This window comes from Neovison vison, chromosome 12, assembly GCF_020171115.1.
Source record: "Neovison vison isolate M4711 chromosome 12, ASM_NN_V1, whole genome shotgun sequence".
NCBI lineage: Eukaryota > Metazoa > Chordata > Mammalia > Carnivora > Mustelidae > Neogale > Neogale vison.
In genome coordinates, this window is record NC_058102.1 from 30374894 (window position 1) to 30400814 (window position 25921).

The 25921-nt window shown below is 40.5% G+C and overlaps 1 protein-coding gene across 3 annotated transcripts in view; it reads left to right on the top strand.

Moving 5' to 3' along the window:
- POC1B (POC1 centriolar protein B) overlaps positions 1-25513 on the top strand; it is a 100630-nt gene extending 75117 nt beyond the window's left edge. For all 3 annotated transcript variants that reach the window (XM_044228797.1, XM_044228794.1, XM_044228795.1), the window contains 2 exons: positions 19682-19903; positions 23939-25513. In XM_044228797.1, coding sequence (XP_044084732.1) covers positions 19682-19903; positions 23939-24043 — 327 coding nt within the window. In that variant the 3' untranslated portion in view covers positions 24044-25513. The remainder of the gene's footprint in view (positions 1-19681; positions 19904-23938) is intronic.
- The last annotated feature ends 408 nt before the right edge of the window (positions 25514-25921 follow it).

The window sequence follows — 25921 nt, forward strand, 5'->3', positions numbered from 1 at the left end:
ATTTCTCACACCAGGGTAGGAGATTTGAATCTGGCCACAATAAGTAGAATTTACTTGATAAACTCTGTTTCTTATATACCCAGCACAAAGAATCTGGAGTACCTAGTAGACGGTACACGAAGACTGTGTCCAACCGTGCTTGTTAAAATGAACAAAAAGGCCAGTGCATGTGGAATCATTTACTCTCTGGCCATAGCTCAGCAGACCCCAGACAAGTGAATCTTGGGAAGGAATAGAAAATCCCTCTAAGAACCAACCACGGACGAGCTGGATTTCTGTAGGAGCTGAGCTCGGGGCAGTGAACCTTGTTGGGTTAGTGTGTCAGGAGAAGGCTTAACAGACATTGTTCATTCATTTCTCAGAAGAGATTGTGCCAGGTCTTAGGTGGGAACTGGAGGCTGGGGAGAAGGATGCATGTAGGTTGTAAATCTAAGCAAAAGCTATTGTGGAGAGTTACATGATATGGTGAGAGTCTGCATTGGGGACATTAGACATCATTAGATATGTGGATAAGGTGGAATCAGAGACAGTTCTTCTGGAAAGACATTTGCACAAGATATAAAACCTTGCTATTCAGGGGCAGCTGGGTGGCTCAGTGGGTTAAGCATCTGTCTTCAGCTCAGATTGTGAGCCCGGAGTCCTGGGATCAAGCCCCTGAGATGGGCTCCCTGCTTCTCCCTCTCCCTCAGCCACTCCCCCTGCTTGTGCTCTGTCAGGCTCTCTCTCAAATAAATAAATTCTTTACAAAATTAAAAAAAAAAACTTGCTCTTTAAAATGTAGTCCATGAATAGTCTGCTTGAACATCATCTGGGACCTTATTAGAAATGTGGATTCTCCAGTCCCATCCTAGACCCTCTGAATTAGACTCTGCATTTTAATAAGACCCACAGTGGTTTACCTGTACATTGAAATTTGAGAAATGCGATCTAAAGCTTCAGAGACAGTTGAGATGCGAGGGTTAGGAGTACTGGAGTGGTCTAGACAGAGTGAACCTTGTGTGTGAAGACTGTCTTGCAGTGGGGGGGGGGGTGAGCTGGGTATTCCCGAGGGACTGAAAAGAGGGCTGGAGCCCAGGGAGGGGTGGGAGCATGTAGTGTCCTGGCAGCCAAGAGAGGAGTGTTTCAAGGGCTTGGGTAGCAATGTAAGTGAAAGCCAGGAGAAGGACTGAAAAATGTTTGGTGAGTTTGGCAGAGATTTTTGGTTACGATTTGGAGGGCTTTTTTGATGCAATAATACAGGTGCAAGCCAGTCTGAAGAACAATGAGTGAAAACAGTGTCTGGGGGAAGGGGAAGCAAAAGAGACGGCTAGAATAGATCCTTCTTTCTTTCATTCAGTACATTTGCTGAACACTGTTATATACCAAGCAGTGGGAATGTACAGATGAGGGACTGTGTCCAAAAATAGCGATATATGCCTAAGTTGCTATGGGAGTCCAGGAGCAGAGTGGCTAAATAAGGAACGTGCGTGTGTGTGTGTACACATATGTGTGTGCAGACTAGAAAAGTAACATGTGGAACAAAAAGTTAATCAGAAATAGCCTCCCAGATGGGTTGATACCTGAGCAGATTCTTTAAGAATTTGCCTGATTATATGGGAAACAAGGACAGAGCTCAGTTTCTGCATACGCAAGAAGGCTTGAGAGGGCATAGTGAGTTCAGAATACTGTGGGCATTCCTGATTGGCTGCAGCACTGAGGGAGGGGCTTGAGGGATAGCAAGACACGAGGCAGGAGAGAAGAGATGAAACTGGGTCATCAATGACCTTGAATGCCCTCTGAAGGTGTTGGGATTCGCCCTGAGAAGTTCAGGTGGACCAGTGAAGGATTTTAAGCAGGAGAGTGACAAGGGAATTTGAATTTCAGAATAGGTACTCGGAAAACATGATAATGGAGGGGTGCCAGGGAGGTGAGACCGGAGGCATAGAAAAGTGGGGGCCAGTTGCAGCAGTAGACCAGATAGAAAGCAGGGAGTGCTTGATCGAGAACAGTAACATAGGGTATGGCGAGGAGGTGACTGACCTTAAATTTGGAACTGCTGAGTAAACAGTTTACCAAGATAGGACACAGAGCTTGGGGATAGAGCCTCCGGTCCAGATAGAGATGTGAGAGTCTAACTGATTGATCGAGGCATCGGGTCACACAGGATGACCCCAAACTGCACCCCGTGGTACACACTGTAGCGACTATGACGAACTGATGGTCCGCATGCATCCCGTCCCATCCATCAGGAGGGACCATCAGAAGACTGTTTACTTGAGAAATGCTGGTTATCTGGTAAACGCTATGACTGAAATATGAAGCAGCTAAAACTGGGTCTGTTGGGTGGCAGGAAATATTAGACATATTTTAGCGGTGGCGCGGCTGCTCCTTTCAGAACTGCCTGCCTCCTCCTGGGTTTGTGTGTGTGCAGCTTACCATGATTGCTAACCACTCTTTTACGGGGTTAGAGAATTGAGTTCCTATTCTCTCTGACTCATGGCATCTGTGAAAAGTATGTTTGAATTTTTATGGTATAATTTTTTTCAAGAGGATATTAAATCATTTATTAATTACGTGTACTATCTGTAATTTTATCCAATACCGTAATTCAGTTTAGATTTATTGCATAGGCTGTGCCAGCGATCGTATTAATAACCAGAGAACCAAATAAAGTCCTTCTGACCATGAACTCCGGGTGCCAACACATTAACTTGTCAGTTCAGCCATACCAAGGTTTCCGGAGACTGTGGCTTCTGTGCCCGAGCAAGTTGCAAACACATTTCAAATGGAACCTGGTATCCCCTTGAAGGGATTCTGACTTCACACTGTGAAGGTAGTTTACCAAGGTGGCTTCAGAGACTGACTTTACACATCACATTTTTTAAAAAGACACATTTATTCAGCACTACGATCAGACTATCTCATTTAGCAATTGGCAGCATGGGTAAAAACAAAAAAAACCTACATTAAAACCCTTTCTTGGAGTGCTTTACATCTTCCGCAGAAAAGAAGCTAAAATAACCCATTATACAATTAATCATGAGGTTTTTTTATCCACACGCGTGAGTATTATCTAAAACATGTCTTCTTTGTGGCAGCTTGGCTCTGCCACCACTGTGCTTGACCAAGTTCACAAACCTGTTGTAGCCTGTAGCTTCGCTGTCACATCTCTGGCTCTCCTCTCCTGCTCAGTTTTGTTTCCTGGCAGTCATGAAAACCTTCTGCCACTGCTGTCACTACTGCTTCTGCTGGAACCACCGTATCCACCTTGGTTTCATGGTTTGGCAAATGTTGGCCTCCACCACCTTAGAGACCGGAGCTTTAGCCTCCAAAATATCCTCCTCTCATGGGTCCAGATTTTGAAGATCAATTATTGCAACTGCCAAAATCATTCTAGCATCCACCGCCTCCAGAGTTGCGTCTAACATTACCAAATCCATTATAGCCATCCCCACTACCACCATATCCACCACCACCTCGACTGCCAGCAAAGCCCCCTCACCACTGAAGTGTCCTCCATGACCAAAGTTGTCATTCCCACCAAAACCACCTGCACGACCACCACCAAAGTTGCCAGAACTACTTCAACCTCTTCGACTGAATGAAACCCTAGCCACCTCTTCCTTACACAGGGCTTTTCTTACTTCACAGTTTTGACAATTCATGGTAGGAATTTCTCAATGACAGTCTTGCATACAGAGTCATGGTCATCAAATGTTATAAAAGCAAAGCCTCTCTTGTCACCACTGCCTCGGTCCATCATGACGTCAGTCACTTCAGTTTTCCCTTACTGTTCAAAATCATCTCTTAGGTGATATTCTTCAGTGTCTTTTTTAATGCCACCAACAAAAATCTTCTTCACAGTTAAGTGGACACCATGTTTTTGAGAATCTTCTCGTGAGGCAGCCATCTTTGGTTCCACAGCTCTTCCGTACGCCTTGGGTGGCCTTGCATTCATGGCTGCCTCCTCCTCCTCCACAGTGGCATACGTGGCAAACCCAAAGCCTTTGGAGTGCCTGGTGTTTGGATCTCTCATGACCACACAGTCTGAGAGCATTCCCTGTTGTTCAGAATGGTTTCTGGGAGTTTCATCAGTTGTTTCAAAGCTCACACCTTCGATGAGAGCTTCGACAGCTGTTGGGGCTCTGGGAGACTCTGACTTAAACATGATGGTGGCAGGAGGGGAGACCTTAACGATAGTAGTAGTATTTGTAAGTTATTTTCCTAGACCATCTTCCCTATAATTGATTAAAAAGAAAGAAAAAAAGGAAAATCTTTTATTATAAATGCAGTCATTATTTTTATAGTCTTTGGTTTCTGGGTTTCTTCCACCAGCAAAATAAGAAAGGGAAAAACACCTACAGCTCTCTACACACAAAAATCTTGGAAAGGAAAATATTGTATTTCTAGCAAACATACACTATTATCATAGCATCTTGTTTTCAGCTATTTATAATGAAATATCTGTTACTGAAATTCTACTCATAAGCTGTTCTTCCTGGAGGCTTTATGCCCTAATTTTTAACTGTGTCTATATATATAATCTTCATCAAGGGGTTAAATATTTTAGATGAGATTTATAGATTTAAATGCTTGATGTTAGATTGGCTTCCTGTATTAATTATTAGGAAACCATCTTTATCCATGAAAATGACAAGATCAGAATTTTTTAATAGCTGTTGGATCTTTGTCTACTAAATGTCTTTTTAAAATATTATGTACATTTTTCAGGCACCTGCCTGAAAATGGAAACCTTGTTTTTTGTGTGTGTGTTTTTTTAATTACATCTGAAAATGTCTTAATATTTTATTATGGATTTGTCAGTGGTTTTTATTTTAAGTGTGTATTTAGTGTATACTTCTTTACTATCAGCATTTATTTATTATGGTTCATCCATTTATTTGTTGAACTGCACCTGCATTTTATGGCTTATGACCTAATTTGAGAAAATAGACATATAAAGAGGAGAATTAAAAAACAAACAAATTTGGGATATACAGCATAGAGAAGTATCTTTAATTCAACAAATTTCATTAATTACGTTATGTGTTACTCAGCAAGTTGTCAGCTGTGTGAAGGAAGGTAACCTGTAGCTTCTGCCCGTCTAGAAACTTGCAAATTAGATTTTAGAGGACTTGGGGGAGGACACAATATGATGATACTGGTGATGGTAGGTAAGTGATTACAGACTCTACATTAAACTCTTTCAATAAATCTACATTCTCACAACAGCCTTATAATGTAGCTCAATATCATTTTCTTCATTTTATGGATGAGGGAACTAAGGGCTCTTAGAAGGTCAAGTAATTTGTCCATGGTCACATAGTTACTGCATAAAAGATACAGGGTTAAAAGTCTGTGTGACTTGATGTCCCATTCATATATGTCCCATTCATATTCATATATTATATGAGAGCACAGAAAATTATATGATGTCACAAATAGCAGAAATGTAAGGAAAAATTGATAATTGCCTTAAGAAGCAAAAACTAGAGATTTAGATGATGGGCAAGTTTCATCTATTTGGGGAAGATAAGGAAAGACTTCATTATTTAGCAAATGCAAATTAAAGTCAACTAATACAATGTACACTGTGTATATTGAATTCTCATAGAAAGCGCTCATTCTCTGTTTTTTGAATGATTTAATGAATAATTAATAGACAGAAGGGTGGTTTTCAAACCCAGCTGTGAATATATATTACTGTTACAATCACAGTTATTATTAATTGTACTATAATATTCACATTATGCTACATGATGAATAGAACAATAAGTAAATACAATATTTGCTCTCCAAAAGATGTTCTGTAAAGCTTGCCAGTTTTCTGAATGTAGCTTTGTTAAATGATTGGATAAATTCTTGTCTTAAAATTGCCTCTTCATAGCACTAAAACAAATAGAGCAAGGGAGCTAAAGTCTTATTCAGTTGACTAAAGCATGATGTACTTTGTGTGTACAATTTAAAAGAATTATCTCGTGATTTTTAACACCACAGCTCACTTCTTTTGAATCTGGCATTTGAAAAGTTTTGAGGAACAGAAAGTAGGCCCTCCAGGAAAGGCTTAGAAATGGTATTATTTATCTGAAAGAATAAGCAAGCTCAGGAAATAATATTTCAAAAATACATTCTAAATAATGTCCCTGATTCTTTGATAACTTTATGTTTCACAGAAATACTGAGGATAGTTATTTGAGGATTTATTTGACTTTTGATTTGGTTGGCTGTCTGTGTACCAGTCTTCCTCAACTTACAATGAGGTTACATCCCAATATACTGCATTTAAGACACCTAACCTACCAAACGTCATAGTTTGGCCTTGCCTACCTTAAATGTGCTCAGGGCATATTAGCCTATAGTCAGGCAGAATCTTCTAACACAATGCCTATTTTGTAATAAACTGTTGAAAGTCTCATGTGAGTTATTGAATACCGTACTGAGAGTGAGAAACCGAAAGGTTGAAAGTATATTGATTGCTTACCCTTGAGATCATGGGGCTGACTGGGAGTGGGGATCACTGCTGCTGCCCAGGACAGAGAATGTCATATCCCATGCACACTGCTAGCTCAGGGAGAGATCAGAATTTAACATTTGAAGTGTGATTTCTACTGAGGGTGTATTGCTTTTGCACCACCATAAAGTTGAAAAATTTTAATTTGAATCATCAGGATAAGTTGGGCTCTGAATGACTATTACAAATGCTAACCTGGTGGCGATGTGTTTGCTTTTATTTATTTATTTATTTGATAGAAGACACAGCAAGAGAGGGAATACAAGCAGGGGAAGTAGGAAAGGGAGATGAAGAATTCCTGCTGAGCAGGGAGCCCAGTGCGGGGCTCAATCCCAGGACCCTGGGATCATCTCGTGAGCCAAAGGCAGACACTTAACGACTGAGCAACCCAGGTGCCCCCAATGTGTTTGCTTTGAAACCACATAGACTAAAATTGAAATGATACAGAAAGTACAGAGTTTAAGGCCTTCATGTAAGGATAACATAAAATATAGAAAATATTCCATGTTTTTTGGAATACCAGGTTTGTAGATCAGGTGGCTCAATGTCATAAAGATGTTAGTTCTCCTGAATGAATCTATAAATTCAAGGCAATTCCAGTAAACGTTCCAGTAAGATTTTTAATGAAACCTAAAAAGTTGATTTTAAGGCTCAAATAGAAAAGCAAAGGGCCAAAAATAGCCAATTTTTGGAACAGGACAATTTTGAAGTAATATGGAGGTTGGAGGTTCATTAAGCTTAAATGTGGTGCTATTACAGGCAGAGACAGAGCCCACGATTGGGAGCACATAAACAGACCCACACAGAAATAGATGGTTGGTATATGAAAGGCCTGGCTTTGCAGACCCATGAAGACAGATTAGTCACTGAAGAGACTGTTCAATAAATGTTGCTGGGACAACCAGCTAATTGGAAAAAATATATAATTATTTTCATACTTTTAGCCACAAACAAAATCAATACCAGGGGAGTTAGAGGTTTAAATGTGAAAATGCTTCAGAACCTCTAAAAGAAAACAGAATGTATTTATACACTCCTGGTAGGCAAGGGTTGCTTAAACAAAATACAAAATACACAAATTACAAAGGAAGATTTGAACAATTTGACTAGACTTATAACAAAATTTTGCACGTAAAGAAAATCCCACGAAACAGAAGTGAAGACAAACCACAAAGTGGAAGATGTATTATACCTATAAACAACAAAATACTCGTATCCAGAATATACACAGAACTCTTAAATTTAAATCAGAAAAAAGAGGGCGCCTGGGTGGTTCATTGGGTTAGGCCACTGCCTTGGGCTCGGGTCATGATCTCGGGGTCCTGGGATCGAGTCCCGCGTCCTCCTCTCTCTCTCTCTCTGCCTGCCTCTCTGCCTACTTGTGATTTCTGTCAAATAAATAAATAAAATCTTTTTTAAAAAATAAATAAATTAGAAAAAAGAGAGGTAGACCCATTAAAAAGTGGACAAAGGATTTGAAAGGCAATTTACAGAAGAAGAATATACAGATAAAATATGCTTGTTAACAGTAATCATGGAAATGCACAATGAAATATTACTGATTTTGTGGAAAAAGGGGAGATTGACTTCTGCTCACACAAGAGTAAGTTTAGACAATGTCCGGACAATATTTTGGACAATATCTAATAAAACTTTGACTTAACTTTCCCATTCTAGAGGAACTCTCACACTCGTATTCAGGAGGCATAACACTGCTCATCGTAGCATTTAATGCAAGTTAACAATAGACAGAATATATAAACTGTAGAATAGTTTTCAATGGAGTACGATTTGGCAGTGAAAATAAGTGAGCTAGACTTCCCTGCATCCCCATAGACAAATCTAAAAACGGTTAACAAAAAGTTCTGCAAGGAGGCGCTACAAGACCATCTTATGAGCAGTTCTAATACATGCAAAACACTACTGTTGTTCAGGGGTATCTAGAGAGAGATAAAAATACCCGGGATGTGAACTGGGATGGTGGATACCACATTCAAGATGATGCTGTTCTTTACAAGGGAAGGGGAAGAAGATAGATCCAAAAATGGCACACTTTATTTCTTAAGATAGGGGAGAGGACTGCTTTATTATTCCTTATACCTTTTAATTGAAAGTTTTAAAGCAGAGTTGGAACTTAAAGGAAAACCAGCTCTTAGATAAAAAGAGAGAAATCACTGATTCATTCAAAGATGTTAGAACTGCAGTGAGTTTGCATTTCTTATTCAGTCACGTATTAATTTCCCTTGACTGCTGTTGTGCACACAGAGGAAGGGGCAGCTTTCTGAAAGGTGAACAGATGGCTCTTTTGAGACACGTGGGTGAAACTAAACCAAATATGGCTTTCCACGTCAAACTTCCATTTTTTCCAAGATATAATACTTACTTGAATATAAAACATCTTCAAGAAATACATCATTGTGTAATATAAGCTATTATTTGCCTCAAAATTTAGATATACGCATGCATGCACCTTTTTTTGAACAATGAGTGAAGCACCATGCTTTGGTTTTGCCTGATCGCGTAAGAAATGAAACAGAAGGAAATTTTTGTACAGATTTTATTTGTCATACTTGTATTCTGCACATTCATGTCTTCAAAATTAATAAGCTTCTCTAGAGATGAGAATAAAGATGAAAGACAAAGACAGTCGATTTGTTGTGGCAGCTGCCTTTTTCAAGGGGACTGAATTAAGCATTCAGATGTTATAGTTGATAGCTGCCTAAGAGTGTGTTTTTCAAGTCTTCTGACAAAAACGAAATTTCCAATTTGGTTTGAAGAAGAAAAATCAAAGCCCTCTGTAAAACCTTATCCCTAAAGCCTGAAGGCTCTTTCTTTGAGAAAAAGATGTATGATTTCTCCCAAGGGACAAACAGAAGTCTTTTTCAGCTCAGCCAGGGTAGTGTGAGAGACACAAATTTCACATGACATTCTCTGATTTTATCCCAGAGATATTTTTAGATCAGTAAGACTTAAGCAGGTGGGTATGTTTTTACAAGGATACGTTTACACGGTACGTTGTGCATATATATGAAATAGAAGACTTGCGGTTTTCTTCAGGATTTTCTTCCTAATGATTTTAGAAATTGGGACTGAATCTTTTGGTGTGGTCCTCTGACAATCCCACATGGGTGAGTGTATAGCTCCTTTTTCTGTTTTTCCTGATTGGTTCACCCATTCTTGGTTAACACAGGATTCTGACCTCAAAGAGAGAAGTAAAGATAGAGCAGCAGGGAGTCACTTCGGAAAGACAGCCATACTGTCTCTCTGTCAGGATTCTCAGATGAACTCAGTGACTGTCTGAATCCTTTGTGCTGATGGTAAACTTGGTGTAAAGCCTGCTAGTTTTTGCCACCACTTACTTCCTCCAGTCCTCGAATTTTGATATTTCATCAACCCCAGAAGGGTCTCCAACCCTGGTGCCTTTTCACTGCCCACCTCCTCTGTGTCCCTCTCTTCTACTTTAGGTTCTGTAGTCCATCATGATAGCCATGCCCTTATCCCTTCCTACCGCTGTTGTACCCACCTGAAAAATTTAAACCTGGTTAAATCTATTTCTTTGCCTACTGTACACCAACACCCAAGCAACTGATTTTGAGTAGACAGCCATGCTGACTGATTGCACCTTAAATTTATACAAAGTTCCAGGGCACTTAGTGCTGCCTAGCCAACCCATTAGCTGAGTAGTTATCCCCTCACTGTCCTATGACATCAGTGCTCTCTTTCTGCCAGAACTTTTCCATTAGCGCACATTTATACTGTATCTGCCGTCTTTAAAAAGGAAAACTTCGTTTGACCCCTCATCCCTGTCCAGCTCCGGTCACCTCCCTCTGCTCCCCTTTAAAGCAGAACTCCCCAGAAGAGTTGCCTACATTCGATCTTCATTTCTTCATTTTCCACTCTTCTGAATTCCCAGTTAAATTTTTGTCCCCACCATTCCACTCATGTCAAGGTCCCAGTGCTTTGTTAAAGTCAGTGTTTCTACAGCACTTGCTCCTGGTGATCACCCTCTCTTCCTTGAAACTCTTCTGCCCTTGGCTTTCTGGGCCACTACCTTTCCCACCTCATGGGCCCCTCATCACCTTTCCTGCTCCTTCTCTTCCTGCCTTTTGAAGTCTGCAGCTCTTTCCTTGTTTGAGTCCCCCTGAGTGATCATAGACCCATGGCTGTAATATTTACATGCTGAGGACCCCAACTTCAAGGCAACAGAAGTTATTATATTTGGGACTTTTCCAGACCTTGCTCTGTGTATCTCTTCATCTGGCTCTTCATTTGTATCCTTGACAAAAACTGGTGAATAGATAGTTAGATTGATTCCGATAACGCTCCACAACTTCTCCACAGAAATCTAGAATTATATACTTCCAGTGACAGTCATGACTTTTCCCTTTGGAAGTCTAATAGGTATCTCAAACTTAACATGCTTAAAATTTATTTTCCACCTTTCCTGTTTAAAAAAATACAGCTTCGAGGGGTACCTGGGTGGCTCAGTAGGTAAGCGTCTGCCTTCGGCTCAGGTCATGATCCCTGGGTCCTGGGATCGAGCCCCACATCAGGCTTAATCAATGGGGAGTCTGCTTCTACCTCTCCCGCTTGCTCTGCTTGTGTTCCCTCTCTCTCTCTGTCAAATAAATAAATAAAATCTTCAAAAAAAAAAAAAATACATCATCAATGAAGCTGTATCATAATATCATGTTACCCTGCTTTATTTTTCCTTCATAACCCTTGTCATTACCTGACATTATATCACATATCTGTATATTTATTTTCCCGTTTCACCCTCTTGAGTTTAACCCTGTGACCACAGGATCTCTCTTGTTTATTCATTCCTTATAGTAGGCAGCCAATGGTCCTTTAAAGATGTCCATGTCCCCATTTCTAGAATATGTGAATGTGTTTTTTTTACATGGCAAAAGGGACTTTGCAAATGTGATGAAGTTAAGGATCTTGTGTTGGGGAAATTATTCCGGATTATTGGGATGAGCACAATAAATCACTAGAGTGGGAAGGAGGAGGTATGGGAATTAGAGAAGGACTATGACAATGGAAGCAGAGATTAAAATGATGGGGTTATGAGCCAGGGAACACCGGGATCTCTAGAAGCCGGAAAAGGTAGGAACACAGCTCTGCTGGCTTGTCGGTTTTAGCTGTGTAAAACCTATCTTGGACTTCTGACCTCCCGAGCTTTAAGTTCATATACTTGTGTTGTTTTAAGCAACAAACTTGTAATTTGTTGTAGCAGCAGTAGGAAACTAACACAGTTTTGTATCTCTGCTGTTTAGAATTTTTTTGGCGTGTAGGTGCTAAATAAAATGTCATTTGAATGGGTTTTATGACTTCATTATTTTAGATCCCATATAGAGATTATTAAGTTCCGAATTCATACTCTAAATGTTATTGAAAATAAATGACCCATTCTTTATTTGGAAAATAATATCTACCTTTATTTTTATCCAGGCAAAAGATATTCTTTGTTATCCTAGTCTATTTCAAGGAGGCATTTCATGAGTGTGTGTAGTAATTTAAAAATCTCAGAATATCCGGAATGGAAAGGGCTTTGAAGGGCATTCATTTGAATTTCCTGACCTGATGTTTGTATATTTTTCAGAATATCACCAACAAATGACCATCCCATCTCTATTTTAGAATTTTCAATGATAGGAAACTCACTTTAGCTGGAGGGGTCAAAACCACCCTTAGAAAGGCTTTTCTGACTTTTGTCTGTTTTGTTCTCTACTCACAGAATTAAATCAAGACTAAAAATAGTAGTTCTAAGATCAAACTGACTTATTTTAACCCATTCATTAAAGATATATCTGAAGAGCAAGTCATTGATTACCTTTACATGTGAAATGCCTACTTTGCAGAGTCTTTATGCCAGGCCATCAGAAACCATCAGGTACACTGTAGGGGGAATGGTGAGGAAAAATCAAGAAGGGATCTGCAGATTTGCGGTTACGTGCTAAATGCTTCCACTGCTCCCTCACAGGAGGCACTTCAGACAGTAATTTTTAATAGAGAATGGGATTGGCTTAACTTTGGGTTTTTACTTGTCTCTCAAACTATCAAATTATTAATAATACTATTTTGTTGGTGCTTCACCTGATACAGGACAGTGAATTCAGTGAATTAGAACCCATGATTTCAGCCCAATAACTGGGGAGCCCTGCCAGCGTCTCATGGACTGTGCCAGAACCCTGAGGAAAAAAGTTGGGAAAGTGGTGGCTCCTGCCCTCAAGAGACTCTCTCACAAACTAGTTGGGAATGTAGACGTGTAAACGCAAATACAACAGGAAAGGACAGTGCCATGGTGAGGGAAGAGGCCCCAGGGATTAGTTCTAGCTGGCTCGCCCAGAAGGGGAGTGGGCGAGGGCCAGGCGAGGGCCCGGAGGAGGGAAGAAGAGGAGAGGAGGAAGGAATAAAATGATGCCTGAACTTCTGTGTGGAAAGAGCAGCACAGTATCGTGAATGTTCCGTTGTTAATTATATAAATAGTAATAGTTTAAATGTGGACCTTGATTACATCATTGAATGGTTAATTTCCTGATGAAAATTTGCTTGTAAATGCCACCATTTTCACTTTCTATTAAGGTACTTTAAAAAATTCCTTCTCAGGGCTCCTGGCTCGCTCAGTCAGTTGGGCGTCTGCCTTTGCTCAGGTTGTGATCTCGGGGTCCTGGGCTCAAGCCCCGTGTCAGGCTCCCCACCCAGCAGGGAGTCTACTTCTCCCTCTCCCTGGGCCCCTGCTCATGTGCTCACTCGCTGTCTCTCTGGCAAATGAATTGGTAAAATCATTTTTAAAAAATCTAAAATATTCATTCTCTAATGTAAGTGACAAATGAAAAATTACACATTAATTTTTCCATGGCGTCTGAACAATCTTTTAAGAGTCAGTTTTCCAGGGGCGCCTGGGTGGCTCAGTCAGTTAAGTGTCTGCCTTCAGTTCAGGTCATGATCCCACGGTCTTGGGATTGAGCCCCGTGTCAGGCTCCCTGCCCAATGGGGAGCCCGCTTCTCCCTCTGCCACCACCCCTGCTGTGTTCTCTTTCTGCCAAATAAATAAATAAAATCTTCCCAAAAAAATTTTTGTTTTTTAAAGAGTCTGTTGTCCCCAGAATGTCAGAGGTTTTGTGTCTAGCTCTCAGGACTATCAAATTGTTGGCAGTCGTCAACTCTGTATCTCTTACTTTGTTTTGTCTGCTTAAAGGGAGAGTTTTCTCAGCCACTCAGATTTATTCTGCACTTGGCGCATTTTCTGCATATTCTGCATTTCCTATCTTTGACATGGCCACCATGGGCCCATCCAAGGGAAACTTAGGGGTAGTGATTTCTCTGCCATCCTTCTGGATCAAGTGGTCTTTCAGAGAACTGTTAAGCTCCACAAGGGGAGGTACCACATCCCTCTTGCTGTTCTCCTGTAGCTTTAATTAAAGCCCAGCACAGGAGGCCTCTGTTTGCAGAATCAGTCAAGGAATGAGTTATTCTTACCTCACTGTACTTCAAGTGTTGGCAATAAAAGTAGGAGCTAAGGGAACCGAGTGTGGTTTCTTCCTTTCAAGGAGCTCCAGAGGGTCGCTCTTTTTGGCAGTCTTCCAGTCACGGGTGTGCTCCTGTTTGTTTTCCATTGTGCCCGCCAGGGATGCGCCCAGCCCCGCGGGCGTTCTAGGTCTCGCTCTGTCTTAATTCTCTCCCCACAACAGAATCCTCAAGAGCAGGCCTCGCACCATACTCCTGTTGAACCTCAGTCAGTGCTTGCTGTGGTGTCAGCGCTCAGTAGGCGTTTACCCAGGAGAAGAGGAGAAGCCACTTGGAGAGGGCCAGGGTGCGTTGGGAGCAGGGGGACGGCAGCCTCATCTGCTGGACTTCTGATAGCCCAGAATCTTCAACCTATTTTTTCCCTTCTCAACTGCTTAAAAAATTTCATGAATGAGTGCTTTGAAACTTCCCTAAGCCATGCATCCTTCCCTTTTCCTGTACAAGCAGGATGCAAAGTCAGAGTTGGTTGGTGGGAAAGAATCTGCTCATTTCGAGGTTCCAATACCTCTGAGAGACAGAAAGGGAGATACGTCAGTTGGCTAATGTTGTGGGATGTGGGATGGAGACCTCGTACTTTCCCCATCTCCCTGACGGTCCCCTTGGCTGTTTTTCATTCACCTCCACATGTCATATGATAGTAATTTATTTGTTGCTGGTCCCAAACAAGAAGACCATTATTAAGGCTGTATTGAGATCTTTTATGGCTTAGACTGAGGGACTTAAATCTTTCCTTTGTCTATTTCCTATTACCCTTTCTTCACTAACCACCCTGACTGTAAAACCCCAGAGTTCAAAGATGGTTGCTTAACTAGCCTGAGGCCTTTTCCCATGGGTGGCAGAACAGTTGCTGCAATACCCCTAGTGATACTTGCATGTACACTCGGAGGTGTGTCATGCCCCGTGTAAAAGACTGTCTTGGTTATATGGAGCATTTGGTCTCTGTCGGTGAGAACAGTAATAAAATCTGTATACAGGTGGTTACCATATTACTCAAAAATATTCAAGTTCCTGCTCAGTCCAGGGTGTACAGTGGTAAGGGCTCTCACTGCTCGGAGGGGTGCCTAACAGAGTGGCCCTGGGACCATGTGCTGAGGGAACAGAGAGACTGTGAGCAGACACACTTAGCTAGGTAGGAGTATGAAGGCGTGTTTTATACATCCTTTTAAAATAAACTTGAGGGCATCTGGGTGGCTCAGTTGGTTTGGCTCGGGTCATGATCCCGGAATCCCAGAATCAAGTCCCACTTCGGGCTCTCTTCTGAGCGGGGAGTCTACTTCTCCCTCTGACCCTCCCCCCACCATGCTCTTTCTCTCTCTCTTTCTCTCTCTCTCTCTCTCTCTCATTCTCTCTCTTTCAAATAAATAAATAAAATCTTTAAAAATAAAATAAATTTGCATTGCAGATGGTGGATTTATGGCTAATTTATGATAGAGGGAAACTTGAAAGTTTTCATCTTCCTAAAAATTGGCTGGAAACCTCATGGGGAAAGTGGCTTTGATCCCAAAGTTACAGTACCTAGAATATTTCAGCTTCTCTGAGATGTATGATTGGTTATGGTTCATACATATTTCCCATGTGTATAGACTGGGACAGGCTGTTCAATCTCTCTGTATCTGTTCCCTTGTTTGTAAAATGGGAATACTAGTAGAACCTTCCTTATGGGATTATTATGAGGATTAAATCAATTAATAGAGGTAAAGTACTTGAAACAGTGCCAAATACATAGTAAGTTCTATATGCTAATGGCCATCACAATCATCATCATCATCATTAGAAGTATACTTCCCATGTTTAAGGGAATCTCACTCAGGAACTCTCATATGATAGCCAAAAATGTGAAACTGATTAAAATCTTTAAAAAAAAAACCCTCTGTAATGTGTATATTTATATTTTTGCTTGTTTTCATAATAGTTTTAATAAGATAAAATTCACATACTATAAAATTCACCCTTTTAAAGTATATGATTCAATGGTTTTTGGTATATTCACGAAGTTGTGTAACCATTACCACTACCTAACTTTTAAATATTTCACCATTCCAAAAAGAAATTTAGAACTAACTCCGTTTCTCCCTTCCCCCTCCCTCCCTCCCTTCCCTCCCTCCCTCCCTTCCCTCCCCTCCTTCCTTCCTTCCTTTCTTCCTTCCTCCCTTCCTTCCTCTCTCTCTTCCTCTGCTCTCCTCTTTCTTTTCTTTCTGTCTCTGCGCCCAACATGAGGCTTAAACTCATGACCCTGAGATCAAGAGTTGCATGTTCCACCAACCAAACCAGCCAGGTGCCCCAGAATTTTAGAGTATTTTCATCACCATCATAGCATTACAGTCTCTCCCATTAGCTGTCTCCTCCTAGCTCCTGGCAACCACTGATCATACTCTGTCTTCATATATTTATCTACTATGACCATTTCATGAACATGGAATCATCAATGTGTGATCTTTATATATAGCTTCTTTAACTTAGTCTAAAGTTCTCAAGACTTATCCACATGGTAGCATGTATTAGTACTCCACCCCTTTTGTGAGTAAATAATACTCATTATATAGATATACCACATTTTGTTAAAACATTCATTACTACAGCATTTGGATGCATATGGAATGTTTTCATTTTCTTGGCTATCATGAATAATCCTTCCATGACATTCATGTACAAGTTTTATGTGGATGTATGTTTTCATTTTTCTTTGGTATATACCAAGGAGTTTAATTGCTAGGTCTTTTGGTAATTCTATGTTTAACTGTTTTCCAGTGTTTACACCTTATACAATCTCACTAGCAAATATATGAGGGTTCCAATTTCTTTATATCTTTACCAACATTTGTTATATTCTGTCTTTTTTGTTTCAGTCATCCCAGTGGGTATGAAGTGATATCTCATTATGGCTTTGATTTGCATTTCCCTGATGACTAATGATGTTGAGCATGTTTTCAGTGAGCTTATTGGTCATTTGTGTATCTTTGGAGAAACATCCATTCAGACCCTTTAACCATTTTTGAATTATTTTTCTTTTTATATTTGAGTTGTAGGAGTTACATGTTCTTTTTATGTTCTTCAAAAAATCTCTTATCAGGGTGCCTGGGTGGCTCAGGTAGTTAAGTGTCTGCTTCGGCTCAGGTCATGATCCCAGGGTCCTGGGATCAAATCCCACAGAGGGCTCCCTGCTCCACAGGGAGTCTGCTTCTCCCTCTGCCCCTCCTCCCACTCATTCTCTCAATCTCTCTCCTTCTCTCTCTAATAAATAAATAAAATCTTTTTTAAAAAAGCTCTTATCAAATATATGAATTGCAGATGTTTTCTCCCATTCTATGGTATATTTTTTTTCAGCTTCTTGATGGTATCTTTTGAAGTACAAAAGTTTTTAAATTTTTTTTTTAAGATTTTATTTATTTATTTGACAGAGAGAGGTCACAAGTAGGCAGAGAGGCAGTCAGAGAGAGAGGAGGAAGCAGGCTCCCTACTGAGAAGAGAGCCAGATGCAGGGCTTGATCCCAGGACCCTGGGATCATGACCTGAGCTGAAGGCAGAGGCTTTAACCCACTGAGCCACCCAGGTGCCCCAGTTTTTAATTTTTATAAAGTCCAATTTATTTATTCATTTAGTCAGTCATTTGTACTTTTGGTGTTGTATCTAAGAATCCTGTGTCTAATCCAAGGCTAGGAGAGTTTACTTGTATGTTTTCTTCTAAGAGTTGTATAGTTTTCATTCTTATTTTTAAGTCTATGATCCATATTGAGGTAATGGTGTGAGGTAGAGTCCAAATCCATACTTTTGAATTTAGACATCTAGTTTTTCCAGCACTATTTGTGGAAAACACTATTCTTTCCCCATTAAATTGTCTTGGCAGTCTTGTCAAAAATCAATTGATCATAAATGAAAGGGCTTATTTCTGGATTCTCAGTTCTGTTTTATGGATCTATATGTTTGTCTTTACACCCATTGCCATACTGTCTCGACTACTATAGTTTTGTACTAAATTTTGAAATTGGGAAGTGTGAGTCCTCTAAGTCTATTCTTCATTATTGTTTTGGCTATTCTGGGTTCCCTGCATTCCCTTCAGGATTTTAAGATCAGTTTGTCAACTTCTGCAAATATGGCAGCTCGGATTTTGATAGGAATATTATTGAATCTGTACATATCAATTTGGGGACTACTGCCATCTTAACAGTATGAACTGTTCTGGTCCACAAACATGGATGTGGATGCCTTTCCATTTATTTAGATCTTTAATTTCTTTTAGTGATGTTTGCAGTTTTCAATGAGCAAGCCTTGCGCTTTTGTTAAATTTATCCCAAGTATTTCATTCTCTTTGGAGCTGTTGTAAATAGAGTTGTTTTTTAAATTTTATTTTCAGATTGCTTATGACCATATGTTTGGAGGGCTTTTTGGCTTTTTATTGTGATAAAATATACACAACATAAAGTTTACCATTTTAATCACTTTAAAGTGTACAGTTTACAGACAGTAAGTATCACAGTGTTGTGTAATCATCGCCACTATCTATTTTGAGAACTTTTTCACCATTGCAAATAGAAGCCCTGTCCCCATCAAACAGTAACTCCACCCTCCCCCTCCTTCCGGCCCATCGTGACCTCTACTGTTTCTGTGTCTGTGAACTTGCCTGTTCTGCATACCTCTTATTAGTAGACTTGTGCACTATTTTCCTTTGTGTCTGACTTGTTTCCCTTAGCATAATATTTTCAGGGTTCATCTTGCTGTAGCATGTATCAGCATTCCAGTCATTTTTGAGGCTGAACAATCTCTGTTGTATGTCCAGACCACATTTTGTTTCTACACTTACCTGCTGATGGATATTTGTGTTGTTTCCACCTTTTGGCTTTTGTGAGTAAAGCTGCTGTGAACAGTGATGTATAAGTGTCTGTTTAAGTGTCTGCTCTCAGTTCTTTTGGATACATACCTGGGATTGGAATTGCCATGTCATATGGTAATTCTGGTTTAACTTTTTGTGGAACAGCCAGACTGTTCCGTACAGCAGCCGCACTGTTTGCTGCTCCCCCAGCAATGCCCGAGGGTTCCAGTTCCTCCACATCCTCACCCACACTTGTCGTTTTCCATGTTTAAAAAAATAATGGTCATCTTGATGTGCTTGATGTGGTATTTGTTTTTAATTAAGAACTAGACTGCATTGGGGCGCCTGGGTGGCTGAGTGGGTTAAGCCTCTGTTTCAGCTCAGGTCATGATCTCAGGGTCCTGGGATCGAGCCCCACATCGGGCTCTGCTCAGCAGGGAGCCTGCTTCCCCCTTTCTCTCTGCCTGCTGCTCTGCCTACTTGTGGTCTCTCTCTGTCTCTCTGTGTCAAATGAATGAAATCTTTAAAAAAAGAAAGAAAGAAAAAAGATTTAGACTGCATCTAAACTATCTTTTAGTGGTAAAACACCTCATCTAGCTCCAGCAGATGGGTACATACAAAGTGTATTTTATGTAAAAAGTCAAGGAAAATTGGAATTTTATCTCTTCATTCTTAGCTTTATTTTCTCTCTGTAATTGTAATTTTTATAATACTGTAGTTGGTAAACGATTAAATGTAAGCTGGGTATTTAGAAGGAAGATTATTAAATACTTTATATCTATCTATCTATGTATCTATCATGTTGAGGTTTGGAAAATATAACTCTTCCTATCTTTTCTGTGATGTCAAAGACAACAGATACCACCACTGTTAGAACCTTAGCAGATAAGAGCGAAGAGATCAGCGGATATTTCTTGAACCCTTCTTTATTGTCATCGGAATGTTGCCCAACGTCCTTGAAAAAGAAAACAGAAGACGTGAGTGACCTCCCTTCTGAGAGCCAAAGAAGCATACCGCTCGCTCTAACTGACGCTTTAGAGCATATTATGGAACAACTCAATGTTTTGACCCAGGTAGGCCAGTGTGCTTTGTCCTGAGGGGTAAGTTATACAAAACAGCCAGGTTATAGCGCCCTGCAGAACTAGCAGAGCCAGGAGGAAAGTTCTTAGAAAGGTAAGCTCGGGGTGGTAATCAATACAGCAAGGCAAGCTCTGCTGAGCTGCTCTGGTAAGATCTTGTAGAGGTAAGATCAGAGTCGGCGTGTGCATATGCATGTATGCATTTACATGCACACATGCACACGTGTGTGCACACAACGCTGCCCTTGTGCTCTCTCCACCATCTGGAGGCCGGAAGGAACAGTGGAGACTGGGAAGAACAGCAGTGGTACTCCATGCTATAAATGTAATACGATTCTGCTCGGTAAGGTTTTACCTAAAGATTTTTGATGTATTGTGCTCAGATCAGTGCATCATCAAAGAAATATCCAGGGCCATAAGAAAAACGATTAACAATTTCTGGTTAGAATGAAATTTTGGCAGTGCTTATAGTTCTTCACCTGAAGATATTCTTATTATCCAGGATATAACTTTCCTCATTCCAGAGCTGCTTATGTTGATGCTGTGTTCTTCTGGAGGTGATGGTTTTTGCATACCTGTTTTAGAATATTACCTTGTCCTTTGATGCCTTTTTACCTTTGCAAAGAAGGTGTACTATGGATCTTTATATATCAAAGGTCTTCCAACTTTTGGTCAGAAGATACAGGCGTCATGTAAGGGAAGGGGTATTGAAATGGTTACCTCAGCGGTTTCCCCTCCAGCTCTGCTGATTCAGTGTTTCCTTTGAAGACGTCTTATTGTTCCTGTATCTCTAGAATGAGGTTGCCTGTATCTGTCAGAGCAGACTTTGCTACAGGTTATACAGAAAGAGAGGCTATCATGTGAGCTAAAGAGATGTCAGTTCCTTTTCCAGAATACATATTTCAAGTTCAAATAGCTCTTGCATAGAAATCCTCTCATTCTGTTCTCAACACTGGCTGTGTATTATCGTCACTGGGGCGGTCATAAAGCTACAGATCAGGATGGCCAGTTCTCTTCTCCCGGCAGCGCATTGCCATTGGTCTGGGGCAAGGCCCTGACGTTTGTCCTTTTAGGTACCTCATATGATTCTGTTTTGTAGCCAGGGTTTAGAGGCAGTCATTAAATGAATACTAAAAACCTGTAGATGACATCTCAGGGCCTTTAGGAGTAAGGGCCATGTATGTGGATTTGGGGTCCTGACAGATTGTGGAGAAAGGCCACGTGAGCACTTGGAGTCATCACAAGATTTGTTCGGTGAAATCATATTAAAATCACTAGCTTTCACTTTGCAGTATTGAATTGGAGGTGACCTTCTCTGTATTTATCAGACATTTCTTCCCTTTAAAGACATCTTCCCTTTCGGCCTCATGCCAGCTTTAGTTTTGGTTGGCTTATTTCCCATATTGCCATGACTTCCTCACCTGCACTGTCATATTCAATGTCAGGTCCTTCTTAGAGCCTCTCACAAGTGAATCTTTCCATCCTCTTTTTACCTGATTCAGGGTTGAATGAATCATTTAAGATTTATTGAATGTCTCCATAATTTATAATTTTGAAATACTGGCTTTTTTTTTATAATTAAAGAGGTTAAAGCAAGCACAACACACTTGCAAAATAGAAACAGTGAATTTCTGGGCAGTAGCAAATAAAACAAACATGTTCTGATTCACTTTAATTACAGATGACTGAGCATCTCCTAACTCACTCATGGTATTTATAACTTATCTGCACTGAACTATAATCAGAAGTCAAGTAAAAGAAAATTACGTTTTCTGTGGTAGATAAATGGAATTAGCCAGTGTTAAAGATGTCGCTCTTATATACCTCAAAAGCTTTAGCATGTGAGATTGTGATAATGTATGCAAAGTATATGGCAAAATGCTTGCCCCCTATAGGTACTCAAGAAAGGATAGAAAATATTATTAGCATCATTTTTAATCAGCCATAGTCTATAGTAGGAAATATGAAAGCAATAGCTATTAAATTATGTTATCTTAAAAATTATTTACCTTCAGAGGACGATAGGGAATCAGTTCATTTTCTTGACACTTGCTGACTAAAATAACCAAGTATTTATATTGCCTTTCCTATATGAACTCTACCACTGGATTATCAAGGAGTAGATGAGGAAGACATCTCTTATTTATAAATTATCCCAGCTAATAATTTTCTAAATGATGGAATTAGAATATCATCATTTATAGTCCACAAGAATGAATAGTTGTAGGCATTGAGCAGGTCCAACATTATGAGAAAAGAAATGATCAAACCTTATTACATGCGTTCTGATGAAATAGATGTCTACCGATAGCTTTAACTTTCGGTCTTGTTAGATCCATAGTCTTACAGATCTCATCTGAGTCTAATCAAGCCTTTGAATCCAGCTGCCAGTTTGTAGAAAATACAGAGAACAGAACAGACTGACCTGCGCCCTTAGCATGCCGACCTGAAGATTCAGCCTGGTGGAAGCTCTGCAGGCAAAACTCTGTTCTCCGCAGCCTGAGTTTGTCAACAAAGCGTTTTATTTTATTATTTAAAAAGATTTTATTTATTTGACAGAAAGAGAGTAGGCAGAAAGGAAGGCAGGGAAAGAGGAAGCAGGCTCCCTGCTGAACAGAGAGCCCGATGTGGGACTCGATCCCAGGACCCCGGGATCATGACCCGAGCCAAAGGCAGAGGCTTTAACACACTGAGCCACCCAGGCACCCCAACAATGTGTTTAAAAAAAAAAAGTAAGAGGAGAGGATGAGCATCTGTCAATTAAAAGGAACTTTAAATGACATCTCAAACTTTGAAAATGGGTAAGACAAAATTATAGTGTCTAGGAATGTACATTTGAAAGATAAAACCTTAAAGAATGTAAGAAAGAAGTTACTATAATGGTCAGGATGGTGGCGGTTGTGGGGGTGGGGCAGGAGTGGGGATTCTGAGAGGCCCATGGAAAGAACTTGGGTGGCTGACAGAGTTCTCGTTCTTTTTTTTTTTTTCTTTTAAGATTTTATTTATTTGTCAGAGAGAGAGCCCACAAGCAGAGAGAGCAGCAGAGAGAGAGAGAGGGAGAAGCAGGCTCCCCACTGAGCAGGGAGCCCAATGCAGGGCTCTATCCGAGGTCCCTGGGATCATAACCCGAGCTGAAGGCAGACGCTCAACTGACGGAGCGACCCAGGCGCCCCCGAGTGCTAGTTCTTGATCTGGGTGCTAGTCATCAGGGTATTTTTCTCATAAGGATTCACCCAGAGACATGTGTTTTGTGCAGCTTCCTGAATTCACTTTATTTTATAATAAAACATTTAAAAGAAATCTAAAAGATCAAAGATGAAGTAGTCAATATCAAATTAGATTTGCGGAATTTAAAAATAGCCATGCATGTGCCTGTGCGTGTGCGTGTGCGTGTGTGTGTGTGTGTGTGTGTCGTCATATGCTCATTTATTAGCCACAGGAGGCAAAAGAGCTAAGATTCCTCAAGCCCTATGTGCCAGACACTTACGTAAGCATTTTATGTGCATTACTTCGCTCAGTCTTCCTAACAACCCTGTGAGGTGCTGTCATCATTTTCAAGGTGTGGGAACTGATGCCGGTCATTATAACAATTTAAGGGAAACCAGGGATCCAGCTGGTATAGACAGGGTCCATCGTGGATTGGTTGTGACCGAGTGACAGAGCTCCTGGGCTGGGCATGTGGCATCCCCCATCCCCCCATACTGCCGTGTAGCATGTGGGGCTGCGCACAGGCTACCTGGGGCCCCTTCCCTGGCATTGGTGCTTTAGGAAATCAGACAAGAATGGTCTGCAGAGGCCTCATCTTTTACTCTTTTCTCACCAAAGGCATCACTTCATCTTTTCCTCAAATTGCTTCACAGCGCTTTTTGCCAGTGATAGGGCCTAGAAGCAGAACAAGTTCTGGGGCTAATTTATGGCCCCTTCCTGGCAAAGGGGTGGTTTGCTGAGAGGCTCTCCTATGTAGAGATGACTGTCATTGTCCTCACCATTGGGTCACCAGGCATTGATTATTTTGTCCTCCTTTTACAGACTGTTTCAATCTTGGAGCAGCGACTGACTTTGACAGAGGATAAGCTCAAAGACTGCCTTGAAAATCAGCAAAGGCTTTTCAATGTTATCCAACATAAAAGTTAAATAGAAAAATGTGAACAGAGGCTTGATAAATGACCACATGTACCTGTGCTCAGGAAAGCAGTGCAAGATGGTTCCGGCACCTCGACCGTGTACTCACTATCATGGCCTTTCTTAGAAGGGCGAGCAACAGAACAAAAGGCAGAAAAGGCATAATTAATGACCAATTTAAATACACAAATCAATGGCAAGGACTAATTCAGATCATTAACATTTATGATTGCAGTAATAAAGTAATAAGTATCCAAGCGGCTCGATATTTCCCCCCATATTATTGTAAATGCCAGTTGTCATTTATAGTACAAATCCTGCCAGGAAAGTAACCAAATCTCCAAATTTCACTGTTAAATCATTTCAACTGACCACGTTCAGGCGATTGCTTCAAGCAGTGGATGTGTTCCCTTCATGAACAACACGCCTGGGGTGAAGTAATACAGTTACCTCTCCTGCATCCTGGACACAGGGAATGAGCCAGCAGTCTGGCTCATGGGTCTGTCAGCTCAGAAAAAACTTACTCTTCCTTAACCATGTCCCGACATGATGATCTTATAAAATTCCTAAAACACAGACTTTCCAAAGCAAGAACACACTTACATACGTGACACAGGGCCGTGGGTTTTTCATTTATGCTGTACACGGCTTATCCTTTGCCCTCTTGGGTGAGTGCCCGGAATGATTGGGGTTGTGCCCAGAACTGTGACCCCAGGTTACAAAGATGGCGCCAGTGGGATTTCCCTAGGCTCTGGTGCTTCAATGAGGCAACAGTGATACTTACAGACGTGCACACACACACACACACACACACACACACGTATGTCCACATGCTTCGAAATGTTGCTGCTCAGAGTGATTTTGGTGGCTGGGTAGTAAGTACGTATAATATTCACATCATTGTCTTCCTTTTTTTTTTTTTTTTTTTTTTTTTTTTTAGTGAATTTTGATTTAAAACAAAATGAAAATGAGCCTGACATTCCAAAAAATGCTCAGGGTGATCTGGTTACAAATGAAGAATTCTGTTTTATCTTAAAAAAAAAAATAATAAGAGATTAAATTGAAGAAAAATGAATTTTTGCTTGCTTTTCTGTTAACCTAAATCAAGAACAAAGGTGGGAGAGGGCAGTCTGTATTTATGCTGTCTGTAGGTAACATGGGGAAAATGCGATCTATGTTTTGAAAAAGAAGAAAAGGTCAAGTCCTATTTGTGTAGGAGTCCTTGTTGATAAAATTTTCCCAAGCAATTTCAATCATATCTATAAGGTGGTTTTTTAAAAAAATCATCTCGTTGTGTGTTTTAAGTGCCTTTTTATATTATACCAAGTGTGAACTTCTAGACATTTTCAAAAGTTTATAAAGACTAAGTGACATTGTATTTTTATAACCTCATTCAAAAGACTAAGAAATGAAATGTCATACCGATTTTTGTTTACCATTTCTTAAGCTTCAAACAATAAAGACATTTTACCTTTAAAAAAATTGTGCCTTTCTTTCTAGGTGGTTAAAACCTTGACATACGAAACTTCTTATTCAGCTCACCTTTCATTGTGCATAATAGTCTCCTGGAGCATTTGTCCAGGTTTCTTGGGCCCTATCCAGTTTGTAGGATCATGGGGGTCAGTCGGGCCCATCATCTGCATCTCTAAGAAACTCACAGGTGCCCTAGCTGCTTGTCGGCCTAAGGCCCACACTCTAGAAACCCACGATGGAGCTATAGCCACTTCTTAGAATGTGTGGTTGCCACATTCTTGCAGGTATCACAGACCTTTATAAGAGATCTAAAAACAGTGGTGATAGAAATTAAAATGTCTTGAAACTTTTTCAAGAGGGTCATTTTATAATCCCCCCCCTTTTTTTAAGCGTTTGCAGATTCTTTTTGCTTTTCCT